At 40.6% G+C, this 23,972-nt stretch overlaps 1 protein-coding gene across 3 annotated transcripts in view; it reads left to right on the top strand.

The window, feature by feature from the left end:
- The window catches only part of CDK5RAP1 (CDK5RAP1 mitochondrial tRNA methylthiotransferase), a 31,343-nt gene extending 7,371 nt beyond the window's left edge, over nt 1-23,972 (top strand). For 2 of the 3 annotated variants that reach the window (XM_090286241.1, XM_090286242.1), the window contains exons 6-14: nt 1,899-2,109; nt 3,424-3,544; nt 5,545-5,775; nt 6,015-6,112; nt 7,104-7,159; nt 8,429-8,559; nt 11,308-11,457; nt 18,288-18,428; nt 23,695-23,972. In XM_090286241.1, the coding sequence (XP_090142367.1) occupies nt 1,899-2,109; nt 3,424-3,544; nt 5,545-5,775; nt 6,015-6,112; nt 7,104-7,159; nt 8,429-8,559; nt 11,308-11,457; nt 18,288-18,428; nt 23,695-23,784 (1,229 nt within the window). In that variant the 3' untranslated portion in view covers nt 23,785-23,972. The remainder of the gene's footprint in view (nt 1-1,898; nt 2,110-3,423; nt 3,545-5,544; nt 5,776-6,014; nt 6,113-7,103; nt 7,160-8,428; nt 8,560-11,307; nt 11,458-18,287; nt 18,429-23,694) is intronic. The other variant, XM_090286243.1, reaches the window with a different exon arrangement.

The raw sequence follows: 23,972 nt of genomic DNA, 5'->3' as shown, positions 1-23,972 counted from the left end.
CCTAGTGCCTTGAGGTAATAGGTACTCAGAAAGTGGTGTGCCCCTCCTGGAGGCTAATGTGGCTCATGATGGCAGAGTTTTGGATAGGATAGCATTTGGAGTCCGAGTGGGCAGCAAGCATTCATTTACAGTGTAGGCATGTTTCATCTTGACTCCTGAAGCATGCCCAAGTGAAGATCTAGATCTGTAGTGACCAATGTCGTAGCCAGTAGCCACTTGTGGTTATTTGAATTTAATTAAACTTAAATAATACTAAAAATTTACTTCTTTAATCTCACTAGTCACATAGTGACTGCTTAGTAGCCACACTTGACTAGTGGCTACTAGTTTGAACAGCACCGATAAAGAACATCTCTGTCATCTGAGAAGTTCTGTTGGACAGCTCTGATATAGACAACTAGGAAGCATATTTTAAAAATAAATATTCTGTACCCTCTTGTTTCTAGAATTTAGTTAATATACTTAATCTTAAAACGGACTGTGCCCCTTGTAGAATATTTAAATTAATTCTTTTTGATGATGGTTCAAAACACAGTTGGCGCATATCCTGTTATACAGATGAGTTTATTAAGAAATACAAGAAAATGGAAGGATTAGTGAAATGTTCTGTTACATTTCAGTTCCTTCATTATAGAAGTCCCTGGGTAAATATTGGTTAGGAATTTTAGAAACCCCCAAAAGAGGCTTTTTAGTGGTAAAAATATATAACACGAAATGTACTATTTTAACCCTTTTTAAATGTACATTTCAGTGCCATCAAGTACATTCACATAGTTGTGCAACCGTCACCACCAGCCATTTTCAGAACTTCTTCATCTTCCCAAACTGACCCTCTGTACCTGTTAAACACTAACTTGCCAGTCCCCCCTCACCGCAGCCCCTGGCAGCCACTGGTCTACTTTCTGCCTCTATGAATTTGACTGCTCTAGGTACCTCATGTAAGTGGAGTCCTTTGGGGACTGGCTTATTTTACTTAGGATAATGTCAATTATGTGTCAGAATTCCATTAAAAAAATTTGTTTTAAATTTATTTTTAGAGGGGAAGGGAGGGAGAGAGGGAAGGAGAGAGAGAGGGAGAGAGACATCAATTGGCCACCTCTTGTAGGTGCCCTGACCAGGGACCTCATATACACACCCCAACCAGTGAGTGAACCCACAACCGAAGCATATGCCCTGACCGGAATTGAACCTGCAACCTTTCGGTTTATGGGACGACACTCCAGCCAAGTGAGCCACACTGGCCAGGGCAGAATGTCCTTTCTTTTTAAAGCTGAATAATAGTGCATTGTGGACACCTGGGTTGCTTTCACCTGTTGGCTGTTGTGAATGTTGCTGCTATGAACATGGATGTACAACCGAGAATAGTTCTTAAACAAGTATTTTCAAAGGATGTTTGTAATAAAATGGACTTTTTATTAATTTGATAGTCTTACTACTAATAATGGTTTTTAAGGATATGGAAGATACCAGCATGGATGGTTAACTCATTTTTTACAGGTTTTAGCAAGTATTTTGGGCAAGAAGAGGGATAAAAGAGTGTAAGTGCAGCTGTATATTGTTTTATTTTTAAAAATAAATTCCTGATGCAAAATAGTTATTTGTAGAAATGAGTAATTTTCAATTGAAAAAAACGAGGTGGTTCACATCTAGAAAGGTTTTTGGATGGTGGTTTAATTTTCCTGGGCATTTAATTGAGTTTGGAGCCCTTTCCCTTGTTTTCTTGTATAGGAAGATGGAGGTTCCAGTGCCATGGTAGTGTTGGGCAAATTTGAGGGATGATGCCAAACTCAGAGAAGTTTCTGTGCCCTGGTCCCCAATCCAGCTGGAGACAATGTCTACTAAGAAGGCATGAGACCATATGAATTTGGGAGCAGGTGTTTATTTCTTTTCCCTCCCAGGTTGCATGGCTGAGAGGTTGAAGGAGGAGATCCTCAACAAGGAGAAAATGGTGGATGTTTTGGCTGGTCCAGATGCCTATCGAGACCTTCCTCGGCTGCTGGCTGTTGCTGAGTCAGGCCAGCAAGCTGCCAATGTACTGCTCTCTCTGGATGAGACCTATGCTGACGTCATGCCAGTCCAGACGAGCCCCAGTGCTACTTCTGCTTTTGTGTGAGTTACCAACCAAGAGATAGGGAGTAAACCTCTTTCTCACTTTTAAAATAACACGTTAAGCTCAGCCAGTGTGGCTCAGTTGGTTAGAGTGTTGTCCGGTGAGTGAAAGGTTGCTGGTTTCATTCCCAGGCAGGGCACATACCTAGGTTGCGGGTTTGATCCCTGATTCAGGCATGTGTGATTCCTGGTCTGGGCACATATGGGAAGCAACCAATTGATGCTTCTCTCTCACATTGATGTTTCACCTCTCCCTTCCTCTCTCTAAAAGGAATAAAATGTCCTCGGGTATGGATTAAAAAAAAAAATTAAAATATGTTATTGTTATTACATTAAAAAATTAATGTATGTACACAGTACGAAAGACAAAAAATGATATATAAGACTCCTTTATACCTCCCATTCCCATTCTCCTAGGCCACCTCTCATAGGTGGCATGTTAGTTGTTTTATTTTTATTTTAATTATTGACTTTAGAGAGAAGGAGGGGGAGGGAGGGGGAAAGAGAGAGAAAGAGAGAGAGAAAGAGAAAGGAAACATTGATTTGTTGTTCCACTTATTTATGCATTCATTGGTTGCTGCTTGTATGTATGTACCCTGACAGAAGAGCAAATCCACAACCTTGGCATATCGGGACAACGCTCTAACCAACTGTGCTACAGGACAGGGCCTGGTTGTTTCTTGTGTAATTCTTTGAGAAGTGTTTTCTGCATATGTACTAGTGTACATAAAATGAGGTCTTTCCTATCCTCCCTTCAATACTCTTATTTTTTCACTTAAGAAAATATCTCAGCCTTTCCTGATTCTCTTATTCTTTCTCTGGATCCTTTTAAATTAAAAAAAAAAAGAAGTAGTTGACAAATAGTTATATTTGTTGAAGAATATGGTTTGGTTCATATCCTGGGGTTAAAGGCTAGTTTTTGGTTTTTTTTTTAGATTTTATTTACTTATTTTTAGAGAGAGGGGAAGGGAGAGAGAGAGGGAGAGAAACATCAATGTGTGGTTGCCTCTTGCACGCCCCCAACTGGGGATCCCACCTGCAACCCAGGCATGTGCCCTGACCAGGAATTGAACCAGTGACCCTTTGGTTCTCAGGCTGGCACCCAATCCACTGAGCCACACCAGCCAGGGCTAAAGCCTAAGTTTTTAAAGATAAAAAAATGTCTGCCTCGGCTCTTCTTATCTGGTCCAGTGTGAGTACGTTGCCAAGAGAATTTAGAGCCAAAGGATAATGCCAAAGAAGCTGTGACCTGCTCCTTTGGTTGGACCAAGTCATCCTGCTGCTGTTATTAAGTTCTGGTGCTTTCTTCTCCAGGTCTATCATGAGAGGCTGTGACAACATGTGCAGCTACTGCATTGTTCCTTTCACACGTGGCCGGGAGAGGAGTCGGCCTGTTGCCTCGATTCTGGAGGAAGTGAAAAAGCTTTCTGAGCAGGTGAAAAGTTATCCAGACTTTCTTACAGAGAGCATGCTTGTGGGAGGATGAGGACAACTTTATAGTTTTGCAGCTTATGCTATCACTGAATTGTACTAGTTTACGTACCTGGCCAGAAACCTGAGTGTACCTTTGGTTTGCTGCCCACAAGTTATAGGCAGATCTGCTGTGAAGTTTGCTTAGGAGGCGGGCAACACAGTAGAATGGAGAGAGCATGAGAGCATGAGTTTAGAATCAAATGATTGAGTATGAATTCTGGTTCCACCCTTCTCTGGCTTGGTGCCCTGGCACTGGTCATTTGACTACCTTCTTCAAAACACAATTTCCCCATCTATGAAAGAGGATAAGATAATACCTTTGTTGCCAGGTTGTTGGAAGGATATGGTAGTTTAAATGTTTTAAAACTACCTGGTACATAGTAATTTTTTTACAAAATGATTGATTTTATTAGTCTTTCTATTCTAGGGAATCCTCTCACATCTCTTGTTCATTTTACCATGGGCCAGTTTACAGAGAATAGATGAGGATAGTGATTCAGATCAGAGGCTAGAGGGGAGAGATACCTACTGCCTTCCTCCTATTGGGAGCTAATCTCAGCCCTTGAGGAGGTCTCTTGTTACCCCTGGGCCCAGATCATCTAGCCATGCAGAATAGGACAGTACCTGAGAACGTGGAGCTATTCTTCTGCTAGACTTTCCCTACTTCCTTGCTTACTTGGCTCAGGAGCCAAGGGAGGCTAGCTCCTGCCTCAGTTCTAAGTTAGCAGTTTGCCTTTGCTCTTTTATTCCCTTTTTAAAAGATTTTATTTATTTATTTTTAGAGAAGGGGGGAGGGAGGGAGAAGGAGAGGAAGAGAAACATTGATTGGTTGCCTCTCGCATGCCTCCAACCAGGGATCTGGCCCCAAATCCAGGCATTTACCCTGTCTGGGAATTGAAGTGGCGACCTTTTGGTTTGCAGGATGACACTCAACTCACTGAACCATACTCGTCAGGACTTTCTGAACCTTTTAGAAGTAAGTTGTAGACAGCAGGCTGCTTAACTCTGGATACTTCAGTGTATGTCTCAGAATAAGGATTTTTATCTTTTCAACCATAATACATTGTACATAATCTCATGTAGGAAATAACACAATTAACTTATCTAATATGCAACCCATATTCAAAATTTATTAATTGCCCCAAAATATCTTATTGCTGTTTGATTTTTAAACCAAGGTATGCTAAAGATTAGTGTAGTTTAATTTGGTTGTTATAGTTATTCAAACTCTTAATTATTTTTTTGTTGTTTGCTTTAAATGATTCATTCATTGTTTTAAAGAGGTCAGACACATTTGGATTTGTTTGATTGCTTCCTCAATTCAACTATTCCCCTGAGCCCTGATTGGTGTGGCTCAGTGGATTGAGCACCGGCCAGTGAGCCAAAAGGTTGCTGGTTCGAGTTCTTGCCAGGGCACATGCCTGGGTTGCAGGCCAGGTAGTGCGAAAGACAACCAACTTCTCTTGCATGTTGATGTTTTTTTCCCTCTCTTTCTCTCTCCCTTCCCTTCACTCTAAAAATAAAAAATAAATAAAATCTTAAGAAAAACTATTCCCCTGAATTTTGGTAAACTGGAGTTAGGTGTAAAAGCTTGATTTGATTTAGGCTAAACATTTTTGGTAAGAATACTATGAAGTATAGGCAATGTTTATATAACATTCACCTGACAGAATGATATCCTAGTTTGATTTATGTGTTATGAATTAACCATTATTGAATATTAAGTTTGCATCCAGTTTTTTCTACTCTAAAAAACATTTTGAAAATTAATGTTTACATAAGATGTTATTCTGAAGTTCAGTCTTCACACAAGATGCCCAAGCATGAAATTATTGGGTTAAAGACAACATGTTTATGGATGGCTCTTTTGTAGGTTCAGCTAATTTTGGTTAGTGATTTTTGCTTGATACTACCAAACTAGTTTTTAAATTGCTTTCAATATGTTTATTTCCTCCTTTTCAGGGGCTGAAAGAAGTGACCCTACTTGGTCAGAATGTTAATAGTTTTCGGGACAATTCAGAGGTCCAGTTCAGCAATGCAGTATCCACCAGCCTCAGCCGTGGCTTCTCTACCAACTATAAAACCAAGTACGGGGGCCTCCGTTTTTCGCACCTTCTGGATCAGGTTTCCAGAATAGATCCTGAAATGAGGATCCGTTTTACCTCTCCTCATCCCAAGGATTTTCCTGATGAGGTAAGTGTTGACAGTTAACTGTGCCAAACTGATATCAGTATCCTTAAGCAGTTCTGTCTGGGACAGACTGAACATGATATGAGGAAAAGTAAAGGATTTGGGTAATTTATGTGTTTGGTTTAATTAGCCCCTGAATTACTTGAAAATTAGCTTTGGCAGAGAATAGTGGGGGTGGTGTTCCTTTCTGCAAGATTCTTTGGTGAGACTTTGATGACCTTTAATGTGTTCTATTTGATCAGGTTCTTCAGCTGATTCACGAGAGAGACAACATCTGTAAACAGATCCACCTACCAGCCCAGAGTGGAAGTAGCCGTGTACTGGAAGCCATGCGGAGGGGGTCAGATTTGCTTGGGGAGGGGCTATCCCACACCTTTCAATGTTTCCTTAAGAACCAATGTATGACGTTTTAGTGTAATGTGTGGCGAATAGTAGTTGCTCAATAAATGTATGTTATGAGTAAACCCATGGACATTGTAAGTATAGACTAAGGACTGGATCACTCATTTCATTTGTTTAGCATGTTTTTTTATTAAGCACCAACTGTGTGGCACACCCTGAGATTTTAATCTTTAGCTTTTTTTTTTAAACAATTTTTTAAAGATTTTATTTTTTAAAGAGAGGAGAAGGGAGGGAGAAAGAGATAGAAACGTCGATGTGCAAGAGAAACAGTAATAGGTTACCTCTTGTACGCCCTCAACTGGGGATCTGGCCCACAACCCAGGCATGTGCCCTGACTGGGAATTGAACCAATGACCTTTGGTTTGCAGGCTGGTGCTCAACCCACTGAGCCAGGGCAATCCTTTAGCTTTTAACATTAAAGTTTTTTAGGTCTTGGAATTTATTTATTTTTTATTTTTATTTTTATTTTTCAATTACAGTTGTCCCCTTTTCCCCTAATTTCTCTCCCCCACCCAACCCACTGCCTCTAGGTCTTGGAATTTAAGTGTAACTCTTTGTGTTCACTTTCTTTGGGAATAAATATTGCAGGGATAGGACCGAAAGGAGAATGTGACAGATGGCAGGCTGTATGGAACTAATGTTTCACCTTGTTTTTGACATTGGCAAAGAGTTTTAGAGACCCTTTTAAATATTTAATCTATCTTTATTATTAGAGGCTACTTAAAATAATTCATGTTCTTGAACTAAAAATTCATAGGCCCTAGATTAGATTATAGTATAGATTTGAATCATGAGAGATCTTTTAGATACTTTAACCTACTCTGGGTGAAAAGTGATTACATGTGGTAGTTCAAAGCGTTATCCTTTTATAGAATTCATTTAAAGAAAACTGGTTCATTGAAGTCTTTTCTTTTTGTTCTTTATTGCAGCTATTCAAGAGAAGCTTATGTGGAGTTAATTCATCATATCAGAGAGTCTATTCCAGGTACATTTAAGAAGTGCTGAGCACATTACAGTGCCCACAATCTTTGTCAGATACAGGCAACACCTGTGGCAGTACCTTGTGACACCTTTACACTTCTTTTGCTTCTCTTCATTTCTCTTTCTCTCTTTTTTTCTTTCTGACTTTTTAAGTATTTTTGTCTTGCTAGAAATACTCAGAGATGTGGATCAGCTTGTGGCCTCAAGGCTAAAGAGATTCATTTTTCTTTAGTTTTGTGTTTCTGAACATATAGGAGAGACCTTGTTTTTCTTTTTTTTCTTTTTCTTTTTGTTAGTAGGCAAAGTTATATGTGCTCTAAATTAGTTCTGATTTGGGGGCAATCGATATGTTTAAAAATGTGTATTAGAGGTAATTCCTTTCCTATTTATCTTAACCCTTTTCCTTTCCTCCTAATAAGATTACTCTAGTCTTTTAGTTTAGATTTGGTTGACAATGTCTACATTTTTTCCAGATTTCTAATTATTGTAACTTGTATTATGCATAAATACTTTCATTTTGATGGGACAGGATAGTGTGGAGGTTCTTTGGGCTGCAGTTTCTCATCTCTAAAATGCCATTAATAAGCCTTGGCTGGTGTGGCTCAGTGGACCGAGGGCTGGCCTGTGAACCAAAAGATCACTGGTTTGACATGCCTGGGTTGTGGGCCAGGTCACCCGTTGGGGGTGTGTGAGACGCAACCACGCATTGATGCTTCTCTCCTTCTCTTTCTCTCTCCTTTCCCCTTTCTCTAAAAATAAAAAATATAAATCTTTAAAAAAAATGCAGTTAATAGTACTCACCTCATTGGATCATTGGGATAATTAAATAGGTTAAGTTAAATAGATATTAAAGTATAGTACTTAGTAAGTATTCAGTAAACAGTAGTTATTGTTATTATTTTAAATGAACATTGTATTAAACTAACTTCAACAGTGTATTTGTATGGGGCACTGCAAGGTTTTTACCAGTAAAAGCAGGACCAATTTGAACATGTCGACTCCTACTGTGTTCCTAACTCCCACATTTAAAGTGAAAATACTTTTTCTACTACTGAGGGGAGTGTAGAGTGAGAAGCCAGGCTCTGGCATGGGAATTTTGTAGGTAGCAGGCCTGTGCCCTGTTGCTCTTACACTTGCACATGGGCTGAAGCTCCAGGGAATGCCTTACAATTGTGGTCCCTCCCTCTGATAACCCACAAGTACCAAAGGCCTCTCTGGAAAGTAAGCAGCAGGGGACATGCTGTCCTCCTTTGTCCTTTGTTGTGTATTGCAGGTGTGAGCCTCAGCAGTGATTTCATTGCTGGCTTTTGTGGTGAGACAGAGGAAGATCACCTCCAGACAGTGTCTTTGCTTCGGGAAGTTCAGTACAATATGGGTTTCCTCTTTGCTTACAGCATGAGACAGGTGAGCTCTGGATTCGGGGAGGAACCACTTCTGTGCTCAGACTGATATCATTCCTGACTAGTTTGGGGTATACTGTAGAAAACTGGGAAGAAAAGTAAGTGGCAGCAAGGCAGTCCTTGAGAAACCACAGGGTCTTACCATTCATTTCTTTCTTTTATCTAATGAACCTGTCTGCTATTTTACATAGTTCAGCAATTGGAGATGAAAATAATTACCTGTGCCAACATTTATTAGAATATTTTAGGTTATGTTTAGGTTGTTTAGAATTTGAATGTGGAGGTAGAAACATTATTCTCTTTACAAGAAATCTAGTCCTGGCTCGTGTGGCTCAGTGGATTTGAGGGGCAGCCTGCAAACCGAAGGATTGCCGGTTTCCCAGTCAGGGCACTTGCCTGGGTTGTGGGCCAGGTCACCAGTTGGGGGCACGTAAGAGGCAATCACACATTAATGTTTCTCTCCCTCTCTTTCTCTCTCCCTTACCCTCTCTCTAAAAATAAATAAATAAAATCTTAAAAAGAAATAGAAGATAATTTCTTAATGTGCAGAACTTCTTTTTTGGCCCACAGATGTGATTTGTTTTACAGAGGCTTCTTGTCACCCTCCCAGCCATCGTCAGCTATTTTTAGTTTCCATTTTTCTGGGCCAAGTGAACTCCACTTTGGAGTTTCTCCTATAACACAGATTCCCAGGTAAACATTGCAGAGAGATGAGGAGTTTTGCATGTTTACCTTGTATCCTATGTCTTGTATCTTGTATTCTGAAGAGGGGATAGTCCTGGTGTGCTGCCATTTTTTTGGTGGTAGGGATGAATTGCATGGGTCATTTTTTATCCCCAGTCACCCTGGGGATAGCTTGCCTTGTGTTTGGGCTGGAGGCTGAGAGGCCTCTGTGTCCACAGGCTTAGGAAAACTGACTACATAGTGATTGAATGAACCCATGACCTTAGCTACTGTCAACTCAGCTGTAATCAGTCAAGCTAATTCATGTCTTTTAAAGCCCATTGTCTAGTGTTCTATAGGCAGTGTAAGAGGACCAATGTGTATATTCATGTCTCTTACAGAATTATTTCAGGGATGAAGCCTAAGAGGAGCTACTGGGTTCCATTTTGCTTATTTTCCACGAACATCACAAATGTGCCAGAGGAGTTCTTTGTAATGCTAAATTTGGGAGATGGGTTTTCATTGTGTTTTGGAAGCCTATTCTGTGGACATTGAATATGAGTGTTCACTTTGAGATCTAATTCCTACTTTAAGCTTAAGGTTACAGAGACTTAATGAAATAGCCTAGAAGATGAGACCAAGTACTTAAATTTCTCTTCTCTCATTTAATATCTATGTGATCTTGGGAAAAGTCCACGGTTTCTTCATTTCTGAAATGGGGATAACATTGTACCAAACCTTACATTGTTTTGAGGGTTAAATAAGATAATATATATAAAGCACTTAGAACAGTGCTTTGTAATGGTAAGTGTATAATAGTGGTAAGTTGTTGCTAATAATAAGATAATAGAGTAAACCCTGTAAAAGAATTCTGTTTTAGGCTTCTCTACTTATTCTCCATGTTCCTCTGTGGATTTGGTAGTTCTCTCAAAGGCAGATTGATTTGAATGTACAGACTCTGGTTTATTGATTTTTGTCTTATTCCATACTTTCGTGTAGCTTAGTGGTTTTCCAACTGTGTTATGAGCTCGTGTGTGTGTCTGTATAAACATATGCATACTATGGTGTTGGATGATGTAAAGGCTTTTCAAGGATAAAATTTATTTTTTTTGGACTAGGTGGTATAGGCTTATGGTATAAAATTGAAAAGGTCAGAATCGTATATAGTGAGAAGTTCTTGCTTCTTCTGAGGTTGCCTGGTTTTTCAGTTCCTTCCCTGAAGGCAGCTGCTCTTAGCAATTTCTTCTACAACCTTCCAGAGATATTTCATGCATTTTAAACATATTTATATGTATTCTTTCTACACCAAAGTTATACAGGTTCATTTGTTCCTTACTTCTGTTAAGGATTTATTTTGGAGAGCAATCATATCAGTATATATAAAACTATCTCATTCTCTTTTTTAAAAAAAATTTTATTGATTTGAGAGAGAGAGACAGAAACATCAATCTGTTGATCCACTTATTTATGCATTCATTGGTTGATTCTTGTATGTGCTCTGATCAAGGGATTGAACCTGCAACCTTGGTGTATCAGGACGATGCTCTAACCAACTGAGCTAGCCAGCCAGGGCCTATCTCATTCTTTTTAACAGCTGTGTAATAGTCTGTTATGTAAATAAACCATAATTTGTTTTACTGGTTACCTATTGATAAACATTTAGGCTGCTTTGCATCTTGTGGCTGAGTAACCTGGTACATGAGTTACTTAGTATATGTACAGATGTAACCTTTATCCTTAGGACATTCTATAAAAATATTAAGAACAGTTCTGAGTCTATGATTTTCTTTTCTTTGCCTTTAAAAAAAAATTGTTGTTCTTTTACAGTTGTCCCAGTTTTTCTCCCAAGAACTTATGATTTTCATGTGCTAAATTTAGAATTTAGTTTTTGGAAAAGCTATGACTTCACTGCATAGCTGCCTTTTTCTCTTAGAAGGCTCTCAGAACTAGAGAACCCTCATGGTGTGGCTTGGGTTTCCTATACATATGCCTGTAACTTGCAGGTGGAATGAACATGGGCCCCTGCTGTGCCTCAAGATGGATTCTGCAGGTCCTTGCTGACCTCTGTCTCTTTTTTTTTTTTTTGTAGAAGACACGGGCATATCATAGGCTGAAGGATGATGTCTTGGAAGAGGTAAAATTAAGACGTTTGAAGGAACTTATCACTGTCTTCCGAGAAGAAGCAACCAGAGCCAACAAGACCTCTGTGGGTTGTACCCAGCTGGTGCTGGTGGAGGGGGTGAGACCATATGTATATATGTATATTTTATTTGTTTTTTGGAACACAGTATATCTTCCTTTATTTAGATCTTTGATTCCTTTTATTGGTTTTTGTAGTTTTCATTGTACAGATCCTGTACACGTCTTGTTAGATTTACGCCTAAGGATTTTGGATGTTTTTGAGCTGTTGTAATTAGTGTTGTTTTTAACTTCAGATCTCCATGTGTTCATTGCTATCATATAGAAAAAAAATTGAGTTTTGTATGTTTATCTTGTATCCTGTGACCTTGCTGAATTCACTTAATAGGTCCAGGGATTTTGGGGGTTAGTTTTCTTGGGATTTTGTGTGTAGATAATCATGTCATTGTGTTTTTATTTCCCTTCCTGATGTTCCAGGGTTCTTTTTATTGTTTCCTTTTTGTTTAGAGAACTTCCTTTAACCAGTCTGGCAGCAGATTCCCTTTGTTTTCCTTTATCTTAGAATGTCTTAATTTATCTGTTTGTCCCCTGAAAGCATTAGGGAAAAGTATGTCTGCTTCATTTCTTTGGAACTCCACCCAAGAGCAAACTTATTGATTTTAGAGAGAGGAGAGGGGAGGGAGACAGAAGGATAGAAATACTGATGTGACATAGATGGGTCGCCTCTTCTACGTGCCCCAACCAGAGACTGAACCCACAACCTAGGCATGTGCTCTGACTGGGAATCAATCCTGTGACCTCTTAGTTTATGGGATGACACTCTAACCAACTGAGCCATATGAGCCACGGCTAATTTCCTGTAATTCCGGTGTGGTTGTGGGAGGAGGCGAGCATAGCATTTACCTACTCTGCCATCTTTTTTTTTTTAATGTTTTTTATTGATTATATTGTTACAACAGTTCCAATTTTCTCCCCCTTGCTCCCCTCCACCCAGCACCCCCCTCCCCCAGCAATCCCCCCCAAGTCCATACACCTGGTTCGTAAAAATTAACTATCCCCCCCCTCTCAAATATTAGGACCCTTTGTAATCTTGTAAAGGACAATGGGCGAAGGTCTCAAGCTCCTCTAGCTGCTTCAAGCTGGACATGGTCGTCGTCCTACCTACCCTTGGGTCCAGAAAACCCTAATAAGAGTGGGGGTGTGGAGGGGAGGGTGGCCTTCCCACATGGGGAAGGATCGTGCAGACTCCAGGTCAGTTGGCTGTCTCCGGTCAACGGCGTGCTTGGTTTAACAGGCTGGTGTCCTTGTTGTGTTCTGGGGGCAACAGATTTGGCGAAAAGGGTTAAAAGACATCATTCAATCCATAACTACTAGATGACAAAAGGCAGGGATTAATTTTTCAATGTTCCATATTAGGGAAAAAAATAAAAATAAAAACAAAAGGGCTTCTTTTTAAGAAGGTGTGCTAGGCACATCTCACCTGTCCAAAACCCTTTTGCCCATTATACTTAGTTTGGGCTGAGGTAAATAGTTTAGGTTTTCCCCCTCTCAGACCTCTGGGCCTTTTCTGTCCAAGCCATTAGGATAGAAAAGAGAAACCCGTTTTAAAGTGAAGCCCACAGACCACCCCATTCTTCCCCAACCCAGCCATTTAGTTCAGCCAAACCGTTGAGTCTCAGGAGGCAGCGCTGCAGAGAGGATTAAGTGAGGCTTATTTGTACAGATAATCACTCAGGTAATGCGATCATAGGCTTATGTCCTTTGAAAACAAAAAACACGTGTTAATTTATGTAACATAACCCACAAACAAGTCTCTAAATCTGTAAGACTGTCTTATTGGGAAGACATCTAGTTGCAAGGCAGTTGAAATTCTATTTGCCTGCAACTTGAATATCTTTGATGATATCACAGACATGGTTTAATTTTCAAGTGAAACCATATTTTAAATGAGAAGAAACTTTTAAGACGGTTAGTTGCCCTGTTTTATACTCTACTACTGATCATTGTGATTTTCCTTGAATAATAATTTTTCTCCCTAAGGTTACCCTCCTTGTCTTTAAAGGGACTACATTAAGTCCATTTTTAATTTATCCTGTTCGTTTGCATAAACATAACAAGAGCAGCAAATGATCACTTATGATCTTTAGTTCTGCTTTGCTGGAACTTACCCAAGGAATATTTGGGGTGACCTTCAGTCTGTTCTTCAGGGCACAGAAGCTGAGCCACATATCTGGCATTCATCCTTGCCTGTACACACCTGTTTTTTCCAAGTCTTTCTGGTTTTTCCTTGTGCCTTAAGGTCCCTACTCTGCCATCTTGATCAGAACTTTGTTTGGTCTGTTTCTATTGACTAATTTTTTTTTTTAAGTATTTTTTTCTCAAGTATCATTTTATTATTATTTTTTAGATTGTAGTTATTTATTTTCAGAGTGAGGGGAAGGGAGGGAGAAAGAGAAGGAAGCATCAATGTGTGGTTGCCTCTCATGCGCCCCCAACTGGGGACCTGGCCAGCAACCCAGGCATGTGCCCTGGCTGGGAATTGAACCAGCAACACTTGATTCGCAGGCCAATGCTCAATCCACTCAGCCACAGCAGCCAGGGCCTGACTGATTATTTTTTAATTGACTGGTTTTTGTCGTGATTATGGGTCACATTTTTCTGCTTCTGGACATTTTTGATCAGATGTTGGACATTGCAGTGTTTATTTCTGAGTGTCTGGATTGTGCTTTGATCTGCTAGGCAGTGATGTTACAGCTTGTTTCAAGGCTTGTTTTTAAGCTTCATTAGAAAAGTTTTTCATGTTAAATGGATAATTTTATTAACACAAAGTTCACATAACATAAAATTCACCATTTTAAAAATTTAAAGTGTATAATTTATGACCAACTGACTTTTGACAAGGATATGAGGGCAATTCAATGGATAATTAATAATCCTTTCTTTTTTAAATTTTGTTTTATTGATTATGCAATTGCAGTTGTCCCAATTTTTCCCCCTTTTCCCTCCTCCACCCAGCCTCACCCCCAACTCTTTCAGGCAATCCTTCCCCTGTTGTCCATGTCCATGGGTCATACATAATGTTCTTTGGTGACTCTATTCCTTATGCTGTACTTTGTATCCCCATGACTATTCTGTAACTACATATTTATACTTCTTAATCCCTTCATCTTTATCGCCAACCACTCCTAATCTGGCAACCATCAAAATATTTTCTATATCTATGATTCTGTTTCTGTTTTACTTGTTTGTTTGTTTTTAGATTCAGTTGTTGATAGATATGTATTTGTTGCCATTTTATTGTTAATATTTTTGATTTTCTTCTTCTTAAAGAAGGCCCTTTAACATTTCAAATAATGCTGGTTTGGTGGTGATGCACTTCTTTAGTTTTTTCTTGTCTGGGAAGCTCTTTATCTGTCTTTTGATTCTAAATGACAGCTTTGCTGGGTAATCTTGGTTGTAGGTCCTTGCTTTTCATCAATTTGAATATTTCTTTTTTTTTTTAACTGATATTCTTTTTTCTTATTTTAAAGATTTTATTTATTTATTTTTAGAGAGAGGGGAAAGGAGAGAGAAAGAGAGGGAGAGAAACATCAATGTGTGGTTGCCTCTCACGCGCCCCCAACTGGGGACCTGGCGTTCAACCTAGTCATGTGCCCTGACTGGGAATCGAACCAGCGACACTGGTTCACAGGCCGGTGCTCAATCCACTGAGCCACACCAGCTAGGGTTGAATATTTCTTGTCACTTCCTTCTGGCCTGCAAAGTTGTTTTTGAGAAATCATCTGACAGTCTTAGGGGATCTCTCTTGTAGGTAACTAACTGCTTTTCTCTTGCTGCTTTTAAGATTCTCTGTCTTTAACTTTTGGCATTTTAATTATGATGTGTCTTGGGGTGAGCATCTTTGAGCTCATTTTGTTTGGGACTCTCTCTGCTTCCTGGACTTGTATGTCTATTTCTTTCACCCAGTTAGGGAAGTTTTCTTTCATTATTTTTTCAAATAGGTGTTCAATTTCTTGCTCTTTCTCTTTTCTTTCCAGCTCCCCCATGATGCGAATATTGGTATGCTTGAAGTTATCCCAGAGGCGCCTTACACTATCCTCATTTTTTTGGATCCTGTTTATCTTCTTACTGTTCTGATTGGTTGTTTTTTGCTTCCTCATATTTCAAATTGCTGATTTGATTCTTGGCTTTATCCTATCTACTATTGATTCCCTGTAAATTGTTCTTCATTTCTAACTGCTTTTTAATGGTTTATTTGTTCTTTTTTTTTTTTGCTGTTGAAGTTCTCTCAGAGTTCATCTGCTCTTCCCCTAAGTTCATTGAGCATCTTTATCACCAGCGTTTTGAACTCTGTATCTAGTAGCTTGCTTGTCTCCATTTCGCTTAGTTCTTTTTCTGGAGTTTTGTTCTGTTCTTTCATTTGGGCCATGTTTCTTTGTCTTCTCATTTTGGCAGCCTCCCTGTGTGCGTTTCTATGTATTAGGTAGAGCTGCTATGTCTCCCAAGTGTGGTAGAGTGGCCTAATGTAGGTGTCCTGTAGGGCCCAGTGGCACAGCCCCTGCTATTACCCAAGCAGAGTACTTGAGGTGCACCCACTGTGTACATGCTTCTATTGTAGTTGAGCCTTTATTGCTCTTGGCACATTCAAAGTTAGTCACTGCCTTTGTTCTGTCCAAGGTCACACAGCATATGCTACAAAGTGATCTGCAGATATCTGCTACTTGTGCTGGGCTTGTAGGTGCCCAGGTGAGACCAAGCTGTGAACCAAGGCTGTCTGCTGCTAGTGCCAGGGCTGGAGCAACTTAGTGAGAAGTATGGGGCTTGCTGAAGCCATATGCTGCTTTTTGAGAGAATTTAGGAAAATCTGAAGCATGAGCCAAGACAAAGTCATTTGTATGGAAAAGCCACTGGAAACAGTTTGAATGGGGCAGGGCCTCATGGAATCACCAGGGTGGTGCAAACAGGGTGAACCAGGTTGGTAGAGTTTCAGATATGGAGCCTGCCTGCTGTCTCTGTGGCTCTGTTGAGGGCGGTGGTGCTCAGAAAATGAATAATGGCCTCTGTCAGCACTTCTCTCTGGGAGAAAAGTTACCCCCAGCTCTTGCCCTGATGCCAGACAATTCATTTCCTCTCCGTATGTCTCTGGTGCCTTTCAGTCTGCTGCCCCTGTGCTAGCGCTCAGAGTGAGTGAGTCTGGGTAAGTCTGTGTATAGGTCCTTTAAGAGGAACTTCCGGGAATTCCAGTAGTTTCTGTCTTTCAAAGCCTCAGTCCCCACTGGCTTGTACAGCTGGAAGTTATGGAGACTTACCTTCCTGGCACTGTAGCCCTGGGCTGGAGGGCCTGTTTATGGGGCTAGGATCCTTTGCTCCTGAGATACCCCTCCCATGTGGGTATGGGTCCAGCCTGTTCTGTGTCTCTGCCCCTCCTACCAGTTATGATGTAGTTTGTTCTTTAATTCTGTAGTTGTAGGACTTCTATTCAGCTCCATTTCTGTTGGTTCTGAATGATGATGGTTCTATAGTTTACTTGCTATTTTGATGTGGTTGTGCTAGGAGATGAGCTGTGTTTACCTATGCTGCCATTTTGACTAGAAGTCAGAAAAGCTTTTTTGTTGTAGGGATAGTTTAGCCTCATTACTACTTTGTGGCTCTTCTGGAGTCAGTACTGCCTATCCCAAGGAATCAATGAGGACTATTTGATTCCTGGCCCTATGTGAGCTGTGAGCTCTGGGAGCTGATAAGCTGACACTTCCTGGTTACGTTCTCTCTGCCTGACTTCATGAAGTTTCCCTCTACAGAGAAACATGTACTAGTAGTATTTAGCAAAGACCCAAGGAATCCTTTTGCACATTTTTATTGCTCTTGTTCTGCTTATCTCCTTCCTCTCTAGAACTAGTTCCACAATTTCTAGTTATGCAGGCTCCCTGTACTTTGATCCCTCAATCCATCGAGATTCACACCACGCTCTGCCTTGAGATTTTCCTCCCTGCTTTGCATACTTTGTCTGACATGTGCCTTCTGGCAAAACACAGGGGTGATTGGAGAGCTCATCTCATTTGTCTCTCTTCTCTTGGGGATCACAGTCTTACACAATGTCTATTGTCCAATATCTGAAAATAGTTATTTCATACCTTTTGTCCAGTTTCCTGGTTATTTAAGGCTGGAGGATAAATTTAGTTCTTGCCCCTTCATCATGGCTGTATGAGAAAGACTTGTGTATATTCTAGAAGTTAATTGCATTCTGCTTTTTAAAAATTTATTTTTTAAGAGATTTTATTTTTTAAAGTGAGGCTAAGGGAGGGAGAAAGAGGGATAGACACATTGTGTGAGAGATACATCACGCCCCCGGCTGTGGACCTGACCCGCAACCCAGGCATGTTCCCTGACTGGGAATCGAACCAATAATCCTTCAGTTTGCAGGCCCGCACTCAATTCATTGAGCCACACCAGCCAGGGCTATTCTGCTTTTATTATTCTCCTGACCTTGTCTTCTGCATGTTGTGATGGAAACTCTGATTTCAAGCCTGCCTACTCATTAGGGGCAAGTAACCCAGGGCAAACAACCCCAGAACATTCCTGAGTTATTACTGTGAAACTGGGTAAAGGGAAAGTTGGTTTGCCAAGAGCAGTCCTTGATTTCAGGACTGTTGGAGGTCCATTCCTGCTGAAGGGAATTTTGTAATCAAAGACTCATTGATTGAGTCATTCACTAATGTAGAGTTAGCAAAACTTCATTGAATTTCCATTGTGTGCCATGTACTGCCCTTGCTGGTAGAGCAGTGGTAAAGAGTCTTCTTCAGAGATTCCTTGGTTAAGGAATGCTCTGCAAGTAAGAACCTTGGGGATCTGAGACAGAGAAGGCATAATTTCTGCCTTCCAAGAACTAATGACTGTGATAGGTTCATAAAGCCTTTTCTGTTCTTTCTGCAGCTCAGTAAACGCTCTGCCACTGACTTGTGTGGCCGGAATGATGGAAACCTTAAGGTGATATTCCCTGATGTAGAGATGGAGGATGCCACTAACTCAGGGCTCAGGGTCAGAGCTCAGCCTGGAGACTATGTGCTGGTGAAGGTAAGATGTCCTTTTGGGCTTTGGGCTTGCTCTGTGAAATGGGGTGTTGGGTTAGATAATTTGGGGGAACAAATATTTTTCCCAGAGAAATTCTTTAATAGAATAAAAATCTCTTCTCAACCTGAATAATGGAAGGGCACCTTGAATTGAATTTTAGACTGTTTTTAACTAATGCCTTCTTGTTTTTGTTCTCCCCTACCCTGGAAGTGTTCTTTGTGGGAGTTTGGTGAGGTTGGAGTACATAGTAGCATATAGTTTCCTGCTGCAGAAAGGCCAGGAAATACAAGTGCTTTTTAGTGAGCTGATAGTTCTCTGAAGCACCAGCAATTTCAATAACTTGCCCAGAGTCACACAATTAGCAAGTGGTAAAATAGGGGTTTGAACTGAGGCAGCCTAGGTTCAGTGCCCACATTTTTAATCATTGTATTGGTCAGGCTTTCTGATAGTTTTTCTGTCAGGTTAGCATGCCCTTTAAGGCTGATGCTCCAGGCATCCTTAACCTACATGTGGTCCAGTTTCCTGGATCCCTTCCCTGGACTAGCAGATCTAGCTAAATGACTGTGGGATTTCCCTTTCTTTTTCCCCTTTCACTGGGGATACTCATCCTTTCTTCCCTCCTGCCTCTACTTTCTTCTTTCCTCCTTTCCTTCTTGCACTATCACAGGTCTGCTATTGCCATCTTCTTTCCCTTTTGGTTCTCATGTCCACTTTGCCCCAGAACTAGATGCTGGCAGGACACACACTGATGAGGCAGGCAGGAGCAAAGCTGCTTCTCCAGCACTGAGCTCTGGAGCATCTGCAAAAGAGAGAGGGGGTATTTCTTTTTCTGCTTAAGTTGACCAGTGTTTTGTTCTCTTACCTATTTCTTAGTGCCTTACTCTCCTCTCTGCTTTCTGTACTTGCTCTTACTGTCACCTCCGTCTTGAATCATGGGAGCCATAGTCCATGGCTTGCCGCTGAGGGAGGCTCACCCCCCGACGCCTGGCACATAACTTTATTGGATTAGCCTGGGAATTTTTACCAATACTTAGAACTTTTCTGTTCTGTCCATCTGACAAAAACTTATAACACAATCAGTTTGCTAGTTGGTGACTTTATGATCCCACTCCCTTCTGTCTTTGTCCTGACTGGGGTTGTCTTACAAAACATTGCCTAGGAATTTCCTAAGTAGAACAATTTTTACTAGGCAATAGGCTTCTCCACTGTTCTTTTTTTTTTTTTTTTTTTTTAGTCTTATTTTCTTATTCCTCTCTCTTCTGAATGTTTGTTTCTTTGATTTTTAGTTGCCTTCCCAGACCTCCTACTTTCTTTATACTGTAGCTAAGGGTTACTTGAAAAAAGGAATGAGGTTGATGGGTTGGGTTGTAGTGTTACTATGATATTCTTTTCTAAAATGGAAAAATTCCATTTGCTGAGAAAGGTAGAAAGTTATGCTGTGTTATTTAGTACTCTCTTTTATTCCCAAGTGTCATAAGCCCCACAAGTAAGATCTAGTGGGAGGATCAAAATGAAGGAGGAGCTGTGGAACCGGGGATCTGTTGGCTGTTTCTCTGTTTGCCTTCACTTAAAGTCTCTGGGCTGCGCTAGAACCACTCCCTTATAAATTTCACTTTCTTGTCTCCCTTTCTTCTTTGGTGCCTAGTTGGCTAAACCCCAACCCTGGTTAAAGTAGTTCTCTGCTTCCTTTGTATCTGCACCCTGTCAGCTGAACATTGCTGGGGAAAAGCACCAAGCTAATCTATTTTATAAATTAGGTCAGATGATGGTGATTGAAAACTCAAAATATAGTGGCTTAAATAAGGTAAAGAGTTCTCTTTCTCATAAAAATCTAGATATGGGAGGTCCAGGACTGGTGATTGTGATGGCTGTATGATCATTAAGGGTCCAGGCTCCATCTGTTTTTTTCCTCTGTGTGTGTGGCCTCCATCCTCAAGGTTGCCTCATGGTCCAAGATGGCTCCTCCAGCTACCTGTCTGTGCTCTCAGTAGCAGGAAGAAGAAAGGGGAAGGGCATGCCCTCCTTCTTTCAGGATACTGCAGAAGTTCCACACACTTTTTCTGCCATAGTAACACACCACACCATCTTCAAAAAATCTGAGAAATGTGGTTTTCGTTCTGAATGACCATGTGTCCAGTTAAAAATTGGGAGTTTTGTTTCTGGGGAAGAGGAGGAGAACTGTTGGGGGATAAGTAACAGTCTCTTCTACATAAATTGACTGTACTCAGTTGAAATTCATGACCACAAAACTCAAATGAGCACTGAACATGGCTCTGAAATCCTGATCCTATGCTATTTTCCTAGTAAATTGACTTTCCTACTCTTCTTAAATCCTCATTTACCTATCCAAACCCAAGTCTCAGCTGATGTGTGCCTTCTATTTTATAGAGAAAACAGATACAGCCTGCCGCAACCTCATTGTCTCATCATTATTGCCCCCAGCTCACTCCCATCTCTACCCATGCATGTGTCTGCCTGCGTGGCACGGCACAGGAAGCATCCGCATCTTCTGTCAGTGCTCTCCTTGTGCCTTCTCCTCCATCCCTCCCCATCTTCTTAACAGTTCTGCATTTATCTCCTTTCTGCCTTGCATCTTAAAGTTAATGTGGACAAAATAGAATGAATTCTTCCCACTTTCCTGCAGTTTTTGTCCCCATCTCAGTAAATGGCACCGCTCAGTTGCTCAAAACAAAAACTTAGGCGTCATCCTAGATACTTGCTTTCCACACTCCCATCCACGGTCCATCTGTTTCAGCTCTTCTTATGGAATATATTTTGGAACCTGACCTTTTTTTTTTTTTTAATCTCCAAGCCACCGTCACTTCTTGGCTGGGAGACTGCAGTATCCTCTTCAGTGGTCTTCTGCTTCTATACTTTAAAATTGAACGATCATATTTTATTGAAGTATAACATAAATGTAGAAAATTGCTCCTATTATAATTGTACTACTTGATGAATTGTCATAAAGTGAGCCTATCTATGTAATTTAACACCTGGATCAAGAAATAATATATTTTCAGAACCCCAGCTATCCCCCTTATGTTTCTGCCAGTTGGCCTGAATCCCGATTTCTAGTACCATAGTTTAGTTTTACCCTTTTTTTTTAAGCCTTCTTTATTAACATGTATGTAATATAAACATAGTGTCATCTCCTTAATGTCCATAAGATATATTTTTAAAGATTTTATTTATTTATTTTTAGAGAGGGGGGAGGGAAGGAGAAAGAGAGGGAGAGAAACATTGATGTGCAAGAGAAACATTGATTGGCTGCCTCTTGCACACCCCCAACTGGGGACCTGGCCTGCAACCCAGGTATGTGCCCTGACTGGGAATCAAACTTTTTTGGTCCACAGGCTGTCACTCAATCTATTGAGCCACACCAACCAGGGCAGTTTTGCTTGTTTTTTATTGTTATACAATTGAATCACACAGTATATATTTTTGGTGCCTGTTTTCTTTCCCTCAGACTTAACATTGTGCAGGTCATCTATAATTATATGGGGTTAACCAAAGTAGGTTTACAGTTGTTTGTATGGAAAAAGACACGCAGGTTATTATTATTACGATAGCTTTATTAACTCTGTGTTTCACATATTCACAACTGTAAACCTACTTTTGCCCACTCCTGTACTTATCCATGTTATATGAATATATATATATATATATATATATATATATATATATATATATATGCAACTTATTTATGTATTGTACTGTTGTTGGCCATTTTGGTTGTTTCCAGTTTGGAGCTATTATAAATAGAATTGCTATGAGTGTTCCTGTACACGTGTTTTAGTCCACATACATACTCATTTCTGTTGGGTATATGGCTTGGAATTGCTGGGTCATAGGGTTTGCATGATGGAAATAGCTGAAGTGATTGTACCATTTTACACTCCTACCAGCCATGCAGGAGAATTCCAAAGGCTTCATATTTCCTGCTTCCATTCTTGCCCTCCTCTAGTCTATCTGTCCTAGAATAGGCTGTGTGAGCTTTATAAATCACATTACTTACTCCTCTGCGGAAGCCCTCTAAAAGCTTCTCATTTGAGCCAGCATGAAATGTAAGGTGTCCAAGGCCTGATGTGAATTGTCCCAGCTACCTTTGCAACCTCTCGTTTCCTCCACTCTTCTTATTCCCTCTCCTCTAGCCTTGGTAGCCTTCTTTTTGTTCCTCAAACCTGTTTAGTGTCAGGGACTTTGTACCTGCCATGTTGCTTGGGAGTCTCTTGAGTCTCTTGATCTTTGCCTGGCTGCCTTCTTTTTTCTTTTTTACTAATTTATTTATTTTATTTGTAGAGAGAGGGGACAGGAGAAAGAGAGGGAGAGAAACATCACTGTGTGGTTGCCTTTCACTCGCACCCCCAAACGGGGACCTGATGTGCAACCTAGTCATGTGCCCTGACTGGGAATCGAACCAGCGACACTTGGCTCGCAGGCCGACACTCAATCCACTGAGCCACAGCAGCCAGGGCTTTTGGTTGCCTTTAAAACCTTGAGGTTCTTCAAATGTCACCTCCGTGAGAGGCCTGCTCTGGCTACTGTAGTGCCAGAGCAGCTTCCTTCCGCCTTGCTCTTGTCACTGTTGACCACATTAGCCCATTTTATCTTCATAGCACTTTTCAGTGTATGAAATCTTTCTTGTTTGCTTCTTTATATATTTATTGTCTGTTTTTTTCCTGAAAACTCCTTTGAGGTCAGGGAAAATATCTCTTTTCTTCATCTTCATATCTCTAGCACCTGGGACTATTCCTAGAACATAATAAGCACTCAATAAATATTTACTAATGGACTGACTTGTTCTCATGGTAAGAGATGAGGCCACTGTTACCTTTGGGGTCACATGCTTTTAGCTTTCAAGTAGGGAGGAAAGAGAATCTTTCTCACAAAATTTTGGCCATAAATATCCTAAGGAAATATTTGACAAGTCCAGCCTGGATTACAGCTGGGATTAGGAGTGCAGGGTCCGTGATGGGCAGCTCACACCTGAACCTGTATGATTGGTGCTGGGGAGGAGCCATCTTCCAAGAGAAAGGAAGAAGTCGCTGTTTGGGACTGACTGATTTGGAACTTTTAAAATTATATGCATTACTATTGCATCAGATGTCTTTTCCTTCCAGGATTGGGGGCATACAGGAACCATGCAGTCTCTGCTGTCCTGTCATCTCCATCAGATCCCTTTTGGTGGCCTCTCCTCTGGAGGCTCCACATTATATCCCTGTGGTGCAGTCTTGGTTACCTTGCCTTCTCCTGACTGGTTCTCTTTCAGATTACCTCCGCCAGCTCTCAGACACTTAGAGGACATGTTCTCTGCAGGACCACTCTTAAGGATTCCTCAGCACATTGCTCACCGGAGTGATGGCGTCAGCGTTGATGTGGGCAGTCCTTCCCAACGGGAAGGGACATAGGACTGGTCACTAATGAAAGAGGTAATGAAGCTTTGAAGACAAGCCACAAGTGGTGAAGCAACTTTATGTCAAATGGGAAATGCATCTCTTTGTTGCTACATGAGCAGCCTTTATAATCATTAAATTTACCTAAACTAAA

The sequence above is a fragment of the Furipterus horrens genome, unplaced genomic scaffold (genome assembly GCF_987537825.1).
Source record: "Furipterus horrens unplaced genomic scaffold, mFurHor1.1.pri manual_scaffold_8, whole genome shotgun sequence".
In the NCBI taxonomy this organism is placed as follows: domain Eukaryota; kingdom Metazoa; phylum Chordata; class Mammalia; order Chiroptera; family Furipteridae; genus Furipterus; species Furipterus horrens.
The sequence above is the reverse complement of the archived record's forward strand: the minus strand, read 5'-3'. Positions and strand labels throughout refer to the sequence as shown.